The 12,500-nt window shown below is 47.5% G+C and overlaps 1 protein-coding gene across 1 annotated transcript in view; it reads right to left on the bottom strand.

The window, feature by feature from the left end:
- LOC126581432 (hemicentin-1) overlaps positions 1 to 12,500 on the bottom strand; it is a 161,108-nt gene that overhangs the window by 95,866 nt on the left and 52,742 nt on the right. Inside the window, exons 3-5 of the mRNA XM_050245088.1 lie at positions 11,520 to 11,649; positions 8,875 to 8,959; positions 2,917 to 3,027 (exon numbers count right to left, since the gene is read on the bottom strand). Coding sequence (XP_050101045.1) covers positions 2,917 to 3,027; positions 8,875 to 8,959; positions 11,520 to 11,649 — 326 coding nt within the window. The remainder of the gene's footprint in view (positions 1 to 2,916; positions 3,028 to 8,874; positions 8,960 to 11,519; positions 11,650 to 12,500) is intronic.

The raw sequence follows: 12,500 nt of genomic DNA, 5'->3' as shown, positions 1-12,500 counted from the left end.
CACCGGCACCGGCATCGGGTTTCAGATTTTACGGATTTGACGCAATGCGCCGCCGGTCTGTCCGTTGATGGTGGTGCTCGTTTGTGAGCTCAGTGACAGAACAATGGCGAAAGGGGTGACCAGGATGGCCAGGATGGGTGCAACATAAAGGGCTGATAGGCCATTACTTGATTTTATCCTTTGCTGTTGTTCGTTGCTTTTTGATCTGTTCCTTGTCGTTGTGCTGTTTTCGAGTTTCTTTCGTTTTTTTTGGCGAATGTTTCGTCGTTATTCTATTTCTAAGCCACTTTTTCACGTCATTGAATGTCATTTCTTTTTTTCTTTCCTGATTCTATTTTTGATTTACGAAAACTTATTCTACTTTACCTATTTTATAACGCTTTGTGCAGCAAAAAAAACATTTGCTGTCGCCGCTGGTTTTTCGTTCCAGCAGGCCCTCGCTCGCTGTTTACACAAATTGTGGCCTTTAAAAGACCATTTTCCGACGGAGCCCATTTTCGGTGACAGTGCGGGGCCTGTTCCCATACGAGCACAATTGTCCCCCGAGGTCCACTCAATTATTACACTCACCGCGGCCACCACCAGGTGAAGTGAAGAAGGCCTCAAAATGTAATCATCGTCATCGTCCTCGTTGTCGTTATCGTAATAGGTGCCGCCAAGGTGGGTAGGCCACTTGCTCATGCGGGCACTTGCCGAAAATCTCATTACGCTTGAACTTGAAGATGAAATTTTATGTCCCCTCGCTCTCTCTCTCTTCGCCGTCCCACCCTCCCTCGGTACGCCATTTTTCGGTGCGTAAGTTAATCAGGATGGTAAACAAATGAAGATGTAATTATGCACCTTACGCTGGTGGACCTCAGCTCAAGCACACAAGACGCTGGAAGAGAAGTGGAACCCTGGGTGGGACGGTAACGGTAATGGCCAGTGTCATAATGGGCCCCTCACGCACCCTGGCCTCGCTCCCTGTTATTCTGATGAGCTTCGCGGGAAAATCGACCGTTTGTGCCGACCAGAGCGCGGTTGTTGTTCATGTCGTTCCGGTGAAGGTGGATTTTCCCGAGTGTGGTTTTGCGCTGCAGCAGCAATTGAACGAGCTTAACGGGAGGGAGAGAGCCCAGGGAATCGATTTTCACTGAATGCTCGGTGTGGTGAGCGCGACGGCTGGACGCCGGGAATCGTGGGAAAAATTAATTAACTGACTGAAAAGCGGCAAGAGCTAAGGGACGTTGGGGTGAGAGGTGGTTTTTTGTTGTTCTCGTGCAGAGGCAGGTGAAGCGACATCATAAGCATCATCAGCGAGGGGCTTGATGGTGGTTTGTTTGTGTACGGAGTGATTCGGATGGATATGGAATTCAATTAATTTGACGTCGGCGATGGGGTGGCTCCATATTCGATTGCTATCCTGGGGATGGGTAGCAGAAAGTGAGACGGGAAGGAGTGAGGCAATTTGAATTAGGCAGCCGAAGCACAGTAGAGCGAGAAAGAGAGCGAGCTCCATTCCTAGAAGGGAAAATTCTAATTCCTCGCCTTCGCTCCTTTGACTAATTTGATGTAAGTCCCTTGGCACCAACTGGCAGCATTGGGACTCCCGAGTAGATCTATTTAATGCGAATTTTGATGAAAGTATTATCATGAGCCATACACCACTTCGTTAAAATGTAACATTTATCTCATTCCAGGCGCATACGGAAGAAACATTTATTACAACTGATACACGTATTTCAACAAGCGTAGGAAGTACATGCAACACCATTCTAGTCCTCAAATAGAAAAAAAGTTGTTTGCATTTCAATGATGAATAATAATGAACAGCGACCCGATTTTGAATGATTTTCAATCGATTAAATCTGCTCATCAGGCGTCGTGTCCAGCTACAATAAAATTATTATTGGTTATGTAGAAGTCTTGTAGTAGATTAAGATATTTTGCCAGCAAATTTTAATCGAATTTCCGAGCTGGCTAAGTGATAGATAAATGGGAAATAGATTTCATTCATTTTAACCGACAGTAACTTGACTGAAATGACGTTTCGACTGTTTTAAACGTTAAAGTTGCTATCGTGTGCTGGCAGCACACTTACAACAATGCTTGAGCCGTTGGAATTAACGTTTAGCCTTCAGCATTTCCAGCCTTCCTCAACCACCATACGCCTTTCAGAGATCTGAAATTGGTGAGCTGGAAGGAGGGGAACGGAAGTTTTTAAAAAATGTTTAACCCCCCCGCGGTAGCCGGCAGTCCGAACGTAGCTTCCAGTTGTGCGCGTGGTTTCCCCGTGAGAATGTTGCATACATATTTCATGCGAAACAAAAAACAAAAAGCCCCAAACAACAACGGCCAACGTCAGATGCCTCTGCAGCTCTGTCCAGCGGAACAAGGAGGGATCCTCCTTTGGGATGGCCGTGCCACAAACGATGACGACGAATGAGCGAACGAGCGAAACGCCAGCGAACGAAATATGCTGTCGAGAATTAAAATTCGTTGGCTGAGAAGGGTTGAAATGAAGGGTGGGCGGGTTTTGGAAGGGGGATGGTGCGTCCGCATTGTCCGCATGCTCCCCAGCATGCGGGCGAAAGAAGGGCGGGTTAATGCGGTTAATGTTGGCCGAGGTGGGAAGTTATTTACATTTTCAACTTTTCGAAGCAACAGCGGCTCGGAGCAAACTATGTAACAACTCGCCGATCCCAGCGGAGCAGGTGAATGTCATAAAAGTTCTCCTTTTCCGGTTGTAATGCTTTCGCCAAACAATGCGTCCCGTTACCTTCTCCCTTCTTGATGCTTTTCATCAGGACAGGGAATACTAGACTTTTGCTGAGGAGTTTCTACCGAGAACCCTTGGTGTACATGATGGAGTGTAAAAAAAATCTATCCCCTTTGGACACACGGAGTGTCCGCATCCAGATCTGATTCGATACGTACCTCCAGTGACCACGCATATCAGCACCAGATCGCCGCCCTCCTCGTACGGGCCGGCGTGGGATGGAAGCACGACACCTGCCTCGTTGTGGATCTTCGGTACATCCGGTGGCACTGTGAAAGAGAGATGACGGTGAGTGTCGAGAACAGAAATCAGATATGCTGCAGGTAGATTTCAGACGCCCACACGGAGGAATGGTGAAGGTAGTTAAAAATAAATACCGATTAGAAGCGATCTAAATCATCCGATTGCTCCACTCATCCGTTAAACATAGCCCGGCATGGTCCGACGGGTTTTGGCATGGGTCATCCTAGTCGGATTACGGATTAGCGTGATCGGTTGGACACCGTTTTGTTTTTGATAACTTACTCCCGACCAGACTTCAGACCCTGTCCGCCTACAACGGAATCACTTGCTGTTTTTTAAATATTGCGCATTAACAAAAAAGGGAATCTTGATGCTGGAATTGGTTGATTTGTAGACAAAGATGTGATGCTTTCTGAAGCGTTTTTTTTCAATTCTTGATATCTTGAAGTAAACGCTGATGGAAAACTTTATGACAGGTAGGAGCAGGCTATGGGCACTACTACCAGAAGGAATAATTAATTGTTGGCTAACCATAGAAGGACTTGAAAATTGAACGGTGCAACGGTGAAGATGATTCCAGTTTAAACGTCTAATAGCATAATTGAGGCATAGAAATAAGAAATGAAACAGTTTTTATGAAAAATAGATTGAAATTGTATTGTAAACCAAAATGATGTTGAAACCAGTGCTAAACACGTCAATAGATTAGTTGTGGTTGGTTTCTATTCGATACCATCAATTCGAGTGCAACAGTAAACTCATAAGAAAGAAAGAAAAAATCAAAGTTTGATTAGATGGTCCGCTTCGTCTGTTGAGCTGCGTTGAAGCAAAAACTCTCCAGCATCTTCCTTACAGCAACTGTGTATGCTTTCTCAAATCCAGGAAAAACCAAAAACACACTACCTCTCAAATGAATCCACACATCTTATCAGCACATCAGCAAAGGGTCTAGTCATTGAAACAACAAAAACACCCTCAGTGTAGCTAAACAAACTGCCCACTTGGCTGATGATCAATTGGATGAAAAACAAAAAACCAGAATGTCAACAGTGTACCGAGAGGTTGTCAGCAAAGCTTGAACCCTCCCCAACTGATAGCAACTGGCGAGGTTTAGACAACTGTCTCTTCTTCTTAGCTACTTCTATCTCCGCCATCCCTTCCTAGATACAACTTAATTGCAAAGTAATATTGTTGGGTCAATAGAAAACCTAAAGTTCTGTTCTATTGCTGAAAAATGAATGATAAAGAAACAATTCCGCATTGAAGCGGATCTCCGATCCGCAAAACAAGTACGGTGCCAGCATTCTATCCAGAAAAAACGGTTAACGCTCCATCTTAATATTAAGAAGGTCATTTGATTCAATTAGACCGCAGTATACACCGCTGATGGCTGATGATTGAATGCAATTGTTACTGAAAAAGGGTCTAATCAATCGACTCAACGTGCTGCTTGTCACCGGTGACGGCATGCGGCCTCTTGGTGCGCTTGTTTGCTATCCGGCTCCAGAATGATCCAGATTCCCGATCCCAGCACGCACCGAACACAAGTTGTAGCGCGTTCACCTCAACTTGACACTGAACTCGTGTGATGGAGGCGGCCACCATACCACCGCGTATTGTTTGTGGCATGGAGTAGCGTGCTGAAGGTTAGCAAAAAAAATTAGAAGAAACAAAACAACAAACGCTCACAGGCGAGTGTTTCGCTGCCTACGCTGTTTTATCAGCTGAAAACGGTGGCTTCTCTATGCGTGGCCGTTGTCTCATTGGACGACCCTAGCCACTGCCGCAAAAGCTTGCTTTAGCACAAAGTACTATTTATCGGAGGCGATACCAGTGTCGATGGTTAGACGGCTTATTGAACTCGCCAGAGCTCACCAGAGGAGCAGTCGTTGAGGAGATTTTGAGCGCACGAAACACGAATCGCGAAATGGTGAGATCTTCCTCCGCCATGTTACCGGCGATGGTGGTGGTGGCGGTGCTGAGTTGCCTTAGCCCCGCGGTCAATGGACTGTTGCTGGATTTCCTGAGTTTTATCGCTGAAGCACCGGTGGCCGCTCTGCTGGACGCCAACTCCCCGATACCACTGCGATCGACCGGTTTCGATTCGCTGCTGCCAGAGCGTAGCATCCGCATCCACTGCGCCAAACCATCGTCCAGCTACTTCGAGGAGATCCTGCCCAATGAGACGGAGTTAACGCGTAAGATCAACTTCACCAAACCGTTGGCCGTGGTGACGCACGGTTGGACGGAGAGTAGCAACACGACGCTCTTCCAGAATCTGACCTCCCGGTATCGCCGATTCGTCGACACGAACGTGTGCACCCTCGACTGGGCACCGTATGCCGAGTTCACGTATCAGACCGCAGCCCGTCGCAGTGTACCACTGGTGGCCCAGCGTCTCACCAACTTCCTGCAGGCGATCTCCGTCCTGTACTACGATCTCAGCAAGGTATCACTCGTCGGCTTCAGCATGGGCGGTCAGATTTCGGGCCTGGCCGGGAAGAACTTCCCGGGACGGATCGGTACGATCTACGCACTGGACCCGGCCGGTCCACTGTTTACGCTACCGTTCGATGTGGGCACCAGCCGTCGGTTGACCGGTACGGATGCACAGTACGTCCAGCAGATTGCCACCTCACGCTATGCCATCGGTATGGGACCACTGGTCGGTGCCGAGAACTTCCTGCCCAACCGGGGCTACCATCCGCAGGCGCCCTGCTCAGTGCTAGTGACCGGTTCAACCGAAGTCCGTAAGTATCTGACAGTTCCGTCTCAGTGTCCCCGTACCGGACTGGTTTTAACTGTTTCGATTCCCTGCAGAGGCCATCATCTGTAGCCATGAGTATGCAGTTGTCCTATTCACGGCCGCTCTCGATCCGGCCAACGTGGTGCTGGGTCAGCGATGCTCTACCATTTTCGGTATTCCGATCTGCCTGCCCGGAGTGAACCCCACCGATCGTGTTGGTGTCTATGCCAGCAGGTAAGAAGATCGGAGCTTCCGGAAAAACCGAAGACAGTTTCTACGTCACGTCCACTTTTTTATCTTCAACATTTCTCTCCTCTCTCTCTCTCTCTCTCTCTCTCTCTCTCTCTCTCTCTCCACGAAAGGTTGTCCGGCAACTTCTATCTGTAGACCGGTATCCATCTCGCCAAAAACGGGCTCCCCCAGTGTAAGACGCGCTGCTGCAATCCAATTTGAATAAATGTGCCATGGTTCCGTGTCACGTGAATCGTGGCCGGCCCGACACGAACATTAGAGTGTGGAAAAGTGTGGAAAATGGAAAATGGTTGATGCAAGGCCATCATAAACCGTCGAAAGAACCGTTCGTTCGCCGGGGGTGGAGCATTAAAACGGGCTTTCACGCTACTCCCCCTATGCCCTCTCCCTCCGCCTCCCCTCTGGGCCAACAGGTGGCGTCTGGTTTATTGTTCGCAATCACCGAAAGTACAGGCATTTGAATTACTTTACATTTCCATAATTTAAATCTTGAGCCTTCCTGGGCGCACCATGTGTGTTAGTGTGTCTTCTGGAGTGTGTTTGCTCCGGTAGTAGCAGCTGCTGTTGCTGCTGCTGATGGTGGTGGTGGTGGTGGTGAGGAAACTGAGGGATGGTTTCATTTTTATGATGCACTCAAAGGCGGTTGCCGGTGGTAAGTGCTTCTGCATGGTACTCGCCAGGAGGTGGAGCTGTCCTGGCGGTGCAGGAAAAAAGAAAGAAAAGGTAAGGCAGGGAAAGGCTGCTCCCGGACAAAGTTCAACGTGCGATGCGCACCGAATGTAAAGCAATTTCGCTGATGAGGGCTCGCCACCGCCACCGTGTCCGTGGAGTTGAGCTGGTGGCGGTGATGATGATTATGCAGCGCCAAGTACGCCAAGCGCCCCGTTAAAAGGTTGCTCGTCTCCGGCGTCCTCGAAGCTGCGGTTGCGTTACCGGAACTCTCCCTCTCCTTCCCAGTTCTTTGATGTGTGCACTGTCCACCTTCGTCCTTCTTCCCTCCAAAAAAAAAAAGGGAAGCAAAAAGTGTCCGCACACACGCCTCATAATGGAGGTCCGGAGCACCATCGAGCAGTAACGAGTTTGGATGTGGTTTCGGATTTAAGTGTACCGGCGCTGGAGTGGCGCTGGAGTTGCTCCGTTTGATAATTACGCCAAGAGTGCGCTTTCGCGATTGCTTCCATCAGCCGCAATCATCAAAGTGGCGCACTAGTCCCGAGCGTTAGCGAGCTCCATGGTGATCCACCAGCCAACAGCGGGATTGATGTCGAGGTCGACCGTGGGACTGGGTTCCAGTGGCGGTATGTTTGCACTTTTTGCTCGATCGTGAATGTGTTTGAGAACGTGCGGTTCTTAATACACGTCTATTGTCTTTAATAAATCTGTTGCTCCGTGTACTAGAACTGGGGAACTTTGCCTTTAAGAAGGAAAGATTGACGTTTTCGAAAAAAGGAAAGGCTCAAAAATTATGAACATAAAAACGATGTACCAAAAACAATATTTTCAAAGTTGGTTTCGCAGCATCAAAACTACAGAAACGAATCTTTCCACGGAATTTTGAACAAAATCATCTATTTGAGTTTTTAGTTTAAAATGTCTCGTGGTGTTTTAATCAGATTGGTCGTAACTGTTTTGTTTTTAAATAACCTTGCTAAACTCATTTCACGGTTATGCCGAAATGATGGCAAACATAGACACTTGCGCCGTAAATATTTACAATATATTCACAAAAAAAAGTTTTATTATGGGCACAAGGGACTACACAGCCACTCGTTAATGTGGATGGAACCGTAGCATCGTAAACGATTGAGAATGTCCGTTTAGATGCGGAACTGAGGTCCTCACAACACTTCACACAATTGTTTTAATACTTGAATTCATCAAATTAAATAACAATCGCTCAGCCACCTTTACGCCTTTTCGGAGCGATCGTACAAAAGGAACATGACTGGGGAAACCAGAGTTCGGAAATGTAATTCGTTACCCACAACGCTTGGAGTGGCCATTGTTCACCCAGGAACACCGGAGTTTCCGCTGCGGTGAAAAACACAACCATCCACGATAATTACGCACACCATTGTGAACCGCTGTGCTACTGGTTGTACGCAGAACACAATAGTTTTGCAGCCACATTTTCCTCAATTAAGGTGAGAAGCGTTCGGCAAAAACTCGGAGCGACAGAAAGGTTAAGAAAGGTCCTGGCATGGGCAAAGAGGTGCATGCTGGTGCTAAGTTGTAAAACCAAAGTTGAAAGAAAAAAGGACGGAAAAAAGGCATTCAGTACACTGTTCCGGTCACAGAGTTCGAATAGACCACGGTTCCACCGTGCACTGCAGCAGAAGCAGAAAGCCAAGAATTGACTCTCCTCCTCGTCAGCTGCTGAATTGTTCGTCAATTTCTTCTCACTTTCTCGCTAGAAACTCGCTGTTCGGTGGTGTTCTTGGGTGAGGAAGAGGAGGTTGTGGTTGTGGTTGCTGCTTCCGGTTACATCGGTAGCCGGGAAGCCACTTCTTGCATCTTGCAGTTACCGAAGCGACAACATGCACACAATGAACACGCGAACCAGTCACTCCACACTCGTCTTCCACGGTTGATGGTGACGTTTCGCGTAAGGACTTGCTCCACACGACACCAGACCGGACAAATGCAATGTTGGTGCTGATGGTGATGATGATGGTGATGATGATGATGGTGATGATGACGGCGAGTGGTCTCGGAGTCATGTGTAGCAGTGTCGCAAGCCGTCGGTATGGGGGAAACCGGTGGCGAAACAAAGGAAAACATAAATCTTCAACCGATCCGCTTCCGGTGCCTGAACTGAACCATATGGGCGGGTGTGTTGAACATAAAAATCGTAAAATCGTTTCACTTTACTTACCCACTATTTCTAGGTTTACGTTACTATTTTTTGTAGGAGATAGCAAAAAGTCTACTCGACATCGAAAGATTCCGGCGTCCTTTTTCTGTAATAAAAAGAAGAGACAGAAAAGGCGAGAATATTAGAGAGAAGCAGAGTAACAGGGCAACTGAAAAGAAAGGAAAAACAACGCTTGCGAAAAAAGTAAATCGTTGGAACATGAAACGGTCTGTGGTTTGGATCGCAAGATGCAGCAGATAAATGGGACTAGCGACTGCAACCGCCGGTCACCGCTCCGAGCATGGCGTGTAACGGTCCTCCTCCCCAGGGGAGGCGAGGATTTCCCTGTAGCACAATGTATTAATGACGATGGAAACGCGATGAGTACAGTAGGGCAGAAGCAAGAGAAAGCAAAGCGATTTGCTGCTGCATCATTCAGTGGCAATGTCAGGCGAAATCGAGCTTCCGATACATAACGTTCATTAGTATCGTTAAGTTGCTCCGCTCGTTCGCTGCTACTGTTACCAGACCGATGGCGATTTGCGCGAGGATTTCTTTTAGTTTTCGTTTAGATTTTCCCCACAGTTTTTATTATTTTAAGGTTTTTTTAAAACCCGATTTACAGTACCACGTTGCTTTAAAGGAAAGACTGTGGTATTTTATTTTAGATTTTTACATAAATTTTTACACTTACATGAATAAAAACCCTTTCAAGAATAATGTGTAAAAAACAAGCTTGGCATCTCAGTTAATAGCTGACAAATTGAAAGCCGATTGAAAAAACACAAACATCACAATTAACGTGTTTTTAGTCCAAAGGACTCCCTTATCAAAATTTCCAATTAAAACGAGAAATTCCACAATGGATCGTAATGAACGAAATACTCATACGATCTGCCTCCCCTAAAATGATATTACCCTGATTAAACAAACGGCAGCAAACAACAAAAAACGGAATGCCAACGGAATAAGCAGCCCTTATCGCGCCAATTGATAATGGGCTGTGGGTGGCCCGTCGTCATTCCACATTCTGTGCCCGGGCTCGCAAACATTACATTCTGATCCCAGGGTTACGCATCACATCCGATCCGCATCAGGCCGGTCGAAAGATGTATCGCACGACCCCTAAAAGGCCCATCCATCCCATTGCATCAATTAATCGACGATAAAATGGCAACGAATTGATTTGAATGAAGCGACGACCATCGTCATCGTCGTTTGGTGCAAGATTGGGCAATTCCTATCGATTTGGCACGAGATTGAGCTGGCGAGCCCTTTTATTACAACCTCCCGGGGGGTGGATCATCACGAGCGAATCCGTGAAAATGGCCAACGGCACCACGGCATCCACGGTGGCACGCCACTGCTGAGCATGGTATTCAAACGAATTGCCCATCTTGCTGCTTGGGACCTCAGGGATCCCGATGAAGGGCCGGAGGTCTCTGGAATGGAAACCTTTTTTTCGGTTCCCTTTGTTTGTTGATGGAGAGAGGGAAAAGGGAGTTGAGGAATAGAATTCGTTATGGGCGCTGGGAGGTGATCGGAAATGCAAATTTTTGCCACCCATCACCACCCGCTTTCCACCACCTTCCTCGGACGTGCCATTGTGGACGTGGGCTTTGGCTTTTAATTTGTCTTTTCTTTCGTCGTTTGCTGCGGGTTTTGCTGGTCAGTGAGGGAAAGCGGGCGCGTTTGTGGGTGTGATGGACTGTGAAAATAAAATTTTCCATCCTAACAAACCAGCTGCTGCATGAGAGAAAGAGTAAGACAGAGAGAGCGTGAGACCTCCTTCCTTGAGGGTTGTCCATTTCGTAAGTCAGACGCTGAGCACGGACCGTCCAGCGTGACGCGTTGGAGTGTGATTGAGTGGCAGGTTGAAAGCTGGTTTGGGGGTTGGAAAAACGAATGAAAAGGCATGCTCCAACCAATCGGACCACACAAAGGGGTCCAACCGTCTGTCTTTTTCTCTCTCTCTCTCTCTCTCTCTCTCTCTCTCTCTCTCTTTCCTTCGGAATACTACAAAATGGCTCGATGGGCACCATGACCGGCAGGAATGTAATTTGTGTAAAAACGCTTGTCCCTTCTCGGGCTCCGCTCTGCCATTCTGAATGACTTCTTTAGCTTTTGTGCTTTTCGTTGCTGTTCGTTGCTGATCCACTAGCTGCTGCTGCTGCTGCTGCTCGGCACTTGAATTCGAATTCGGGAAATTTATTTCGAATGGAAATCCCATATTTCCATCTCGTGCCACTTTTTCGCGATACGCACTGGAAGGACGGGATCCCGGACTGGGAAAGAAGCGTGCGCAAGTAATACTGGCTACCAGCAAAGGAAATGTGCCAACGGTTGTTGAATTCATTTTTCGATTCTACGTTAATCTCTCCATCAATCTTCGGCCGCATTCCGGGGAATCCGTTCATATCTAGGAGGCGTTGGTGCCGTTTCATGTTTACGTGCTGCTTTGTTTTTAATGTTAAAGGAAAACGGAGAAAGTCCTTTTTCAGTACATCAAACGTTCGTAAAGAATCATTTTACGAGAGAAAAAAAAGTTCGTTTTCTTCGAACAGACACGATCGACTCTCCATTAATAATGTTTATCCTTCTGGAAACCAGAGTTTCAATTCCCAGAAGTAGCCTTGGATTTGCCTTTGCTGGTTACATTACTTTACCTGCACTGGGCTGATGACCAGCATGGCGCGCCGCTGCTCCCGTGTCGTCTTGAAGTTGGCACGATCCTCCAGGATGGCAACATCCTTCCAGTGCGACGGTGAGTTCACGTGCGGTCCTCGGGTATCAAAGCTGTGGAGAGAGGAAAGTTCGAGAGAAAATTGCGATCAGCTGCCAAATATGCCAAACAGGACACGTGTACGCTGGTTAATGGATTCACAGTTTTCGGGGAAACTTCCCAGGGGAGGCAATATGGACAAACCGAACATCCGCTAGCTGGGATGAAAAATGGAATGAAACTTCCATCGAAGACTGAAGTCGAGCCGTACATTCGTACCGAGGTCGAGTTCAGTTTACGATCGAAGCAGGCAGGCTGAATGGATGAAGTCGAAAATGTGTCGACAAATGTCAGCCCAGCTGTCAGCTCGTCGTGCAAGTTCGTGTAGACCTTTGTATGCCTCCAGAACCACATCGTAGGAAGGGATCACTCCTGATGTGTATGGCGTCTGTAGGCCATCACCAGAGAATCGACCGCTGCACATCCGCCTTCTACGTTTTTGTGTGTTTTTGTTTTCCTTCGCCCAAGGGAATATCCAATGGCTGTAGCCATATTTTCCGTTTGCATCCTTTCCTCGTCCGGCTCAGAGAATGAGAGAGAAAGAGTTCGTCGATGCAACATTGTTGAATATTCCGACATTTTATGCTGTCGACCTTTTGTCTGATAATGTGTGCTGCGAGTGCTCCGGGTAACGAGATCTCAGCAAAATTACTCGAGCAGACCGAACGAGCACCGGAGACGACCTTCGCTAGGGATTTTATTGACATTTGAAAGCGACAGCTCGGGACGCTACTGCAACGAACTCCTTAATTCCATACACCGAATTTTGAGTTGCTTTCGGGAATCGTAAACAAGATGCAATACGGTGAGGCTAAAGTCAGCCCCCCTCCCGCTATGGCCTGGAACCAGTAACTAGGTCGGTCCT

Source organism: Anopheles aquasalis, chromosome 2 (genome assembly GCF_943734665.1).
Source record: "Anopheles aquasalis chromosome 2, idAnoAquaMG_Q_19, whole genome shotgun sequence".
In the NCBI taxonomy this organism is placed as follows: Eukaryota; Metazoa; Arthropoda; class Insecta; order Diptera; family Culicidae; genus Anopheles; species Anopheles aquasalis.
Note: the sequence above shows the minus strand (reverse complement) of the source record. Positions and strands in the feature narration are given on the sequence as shown.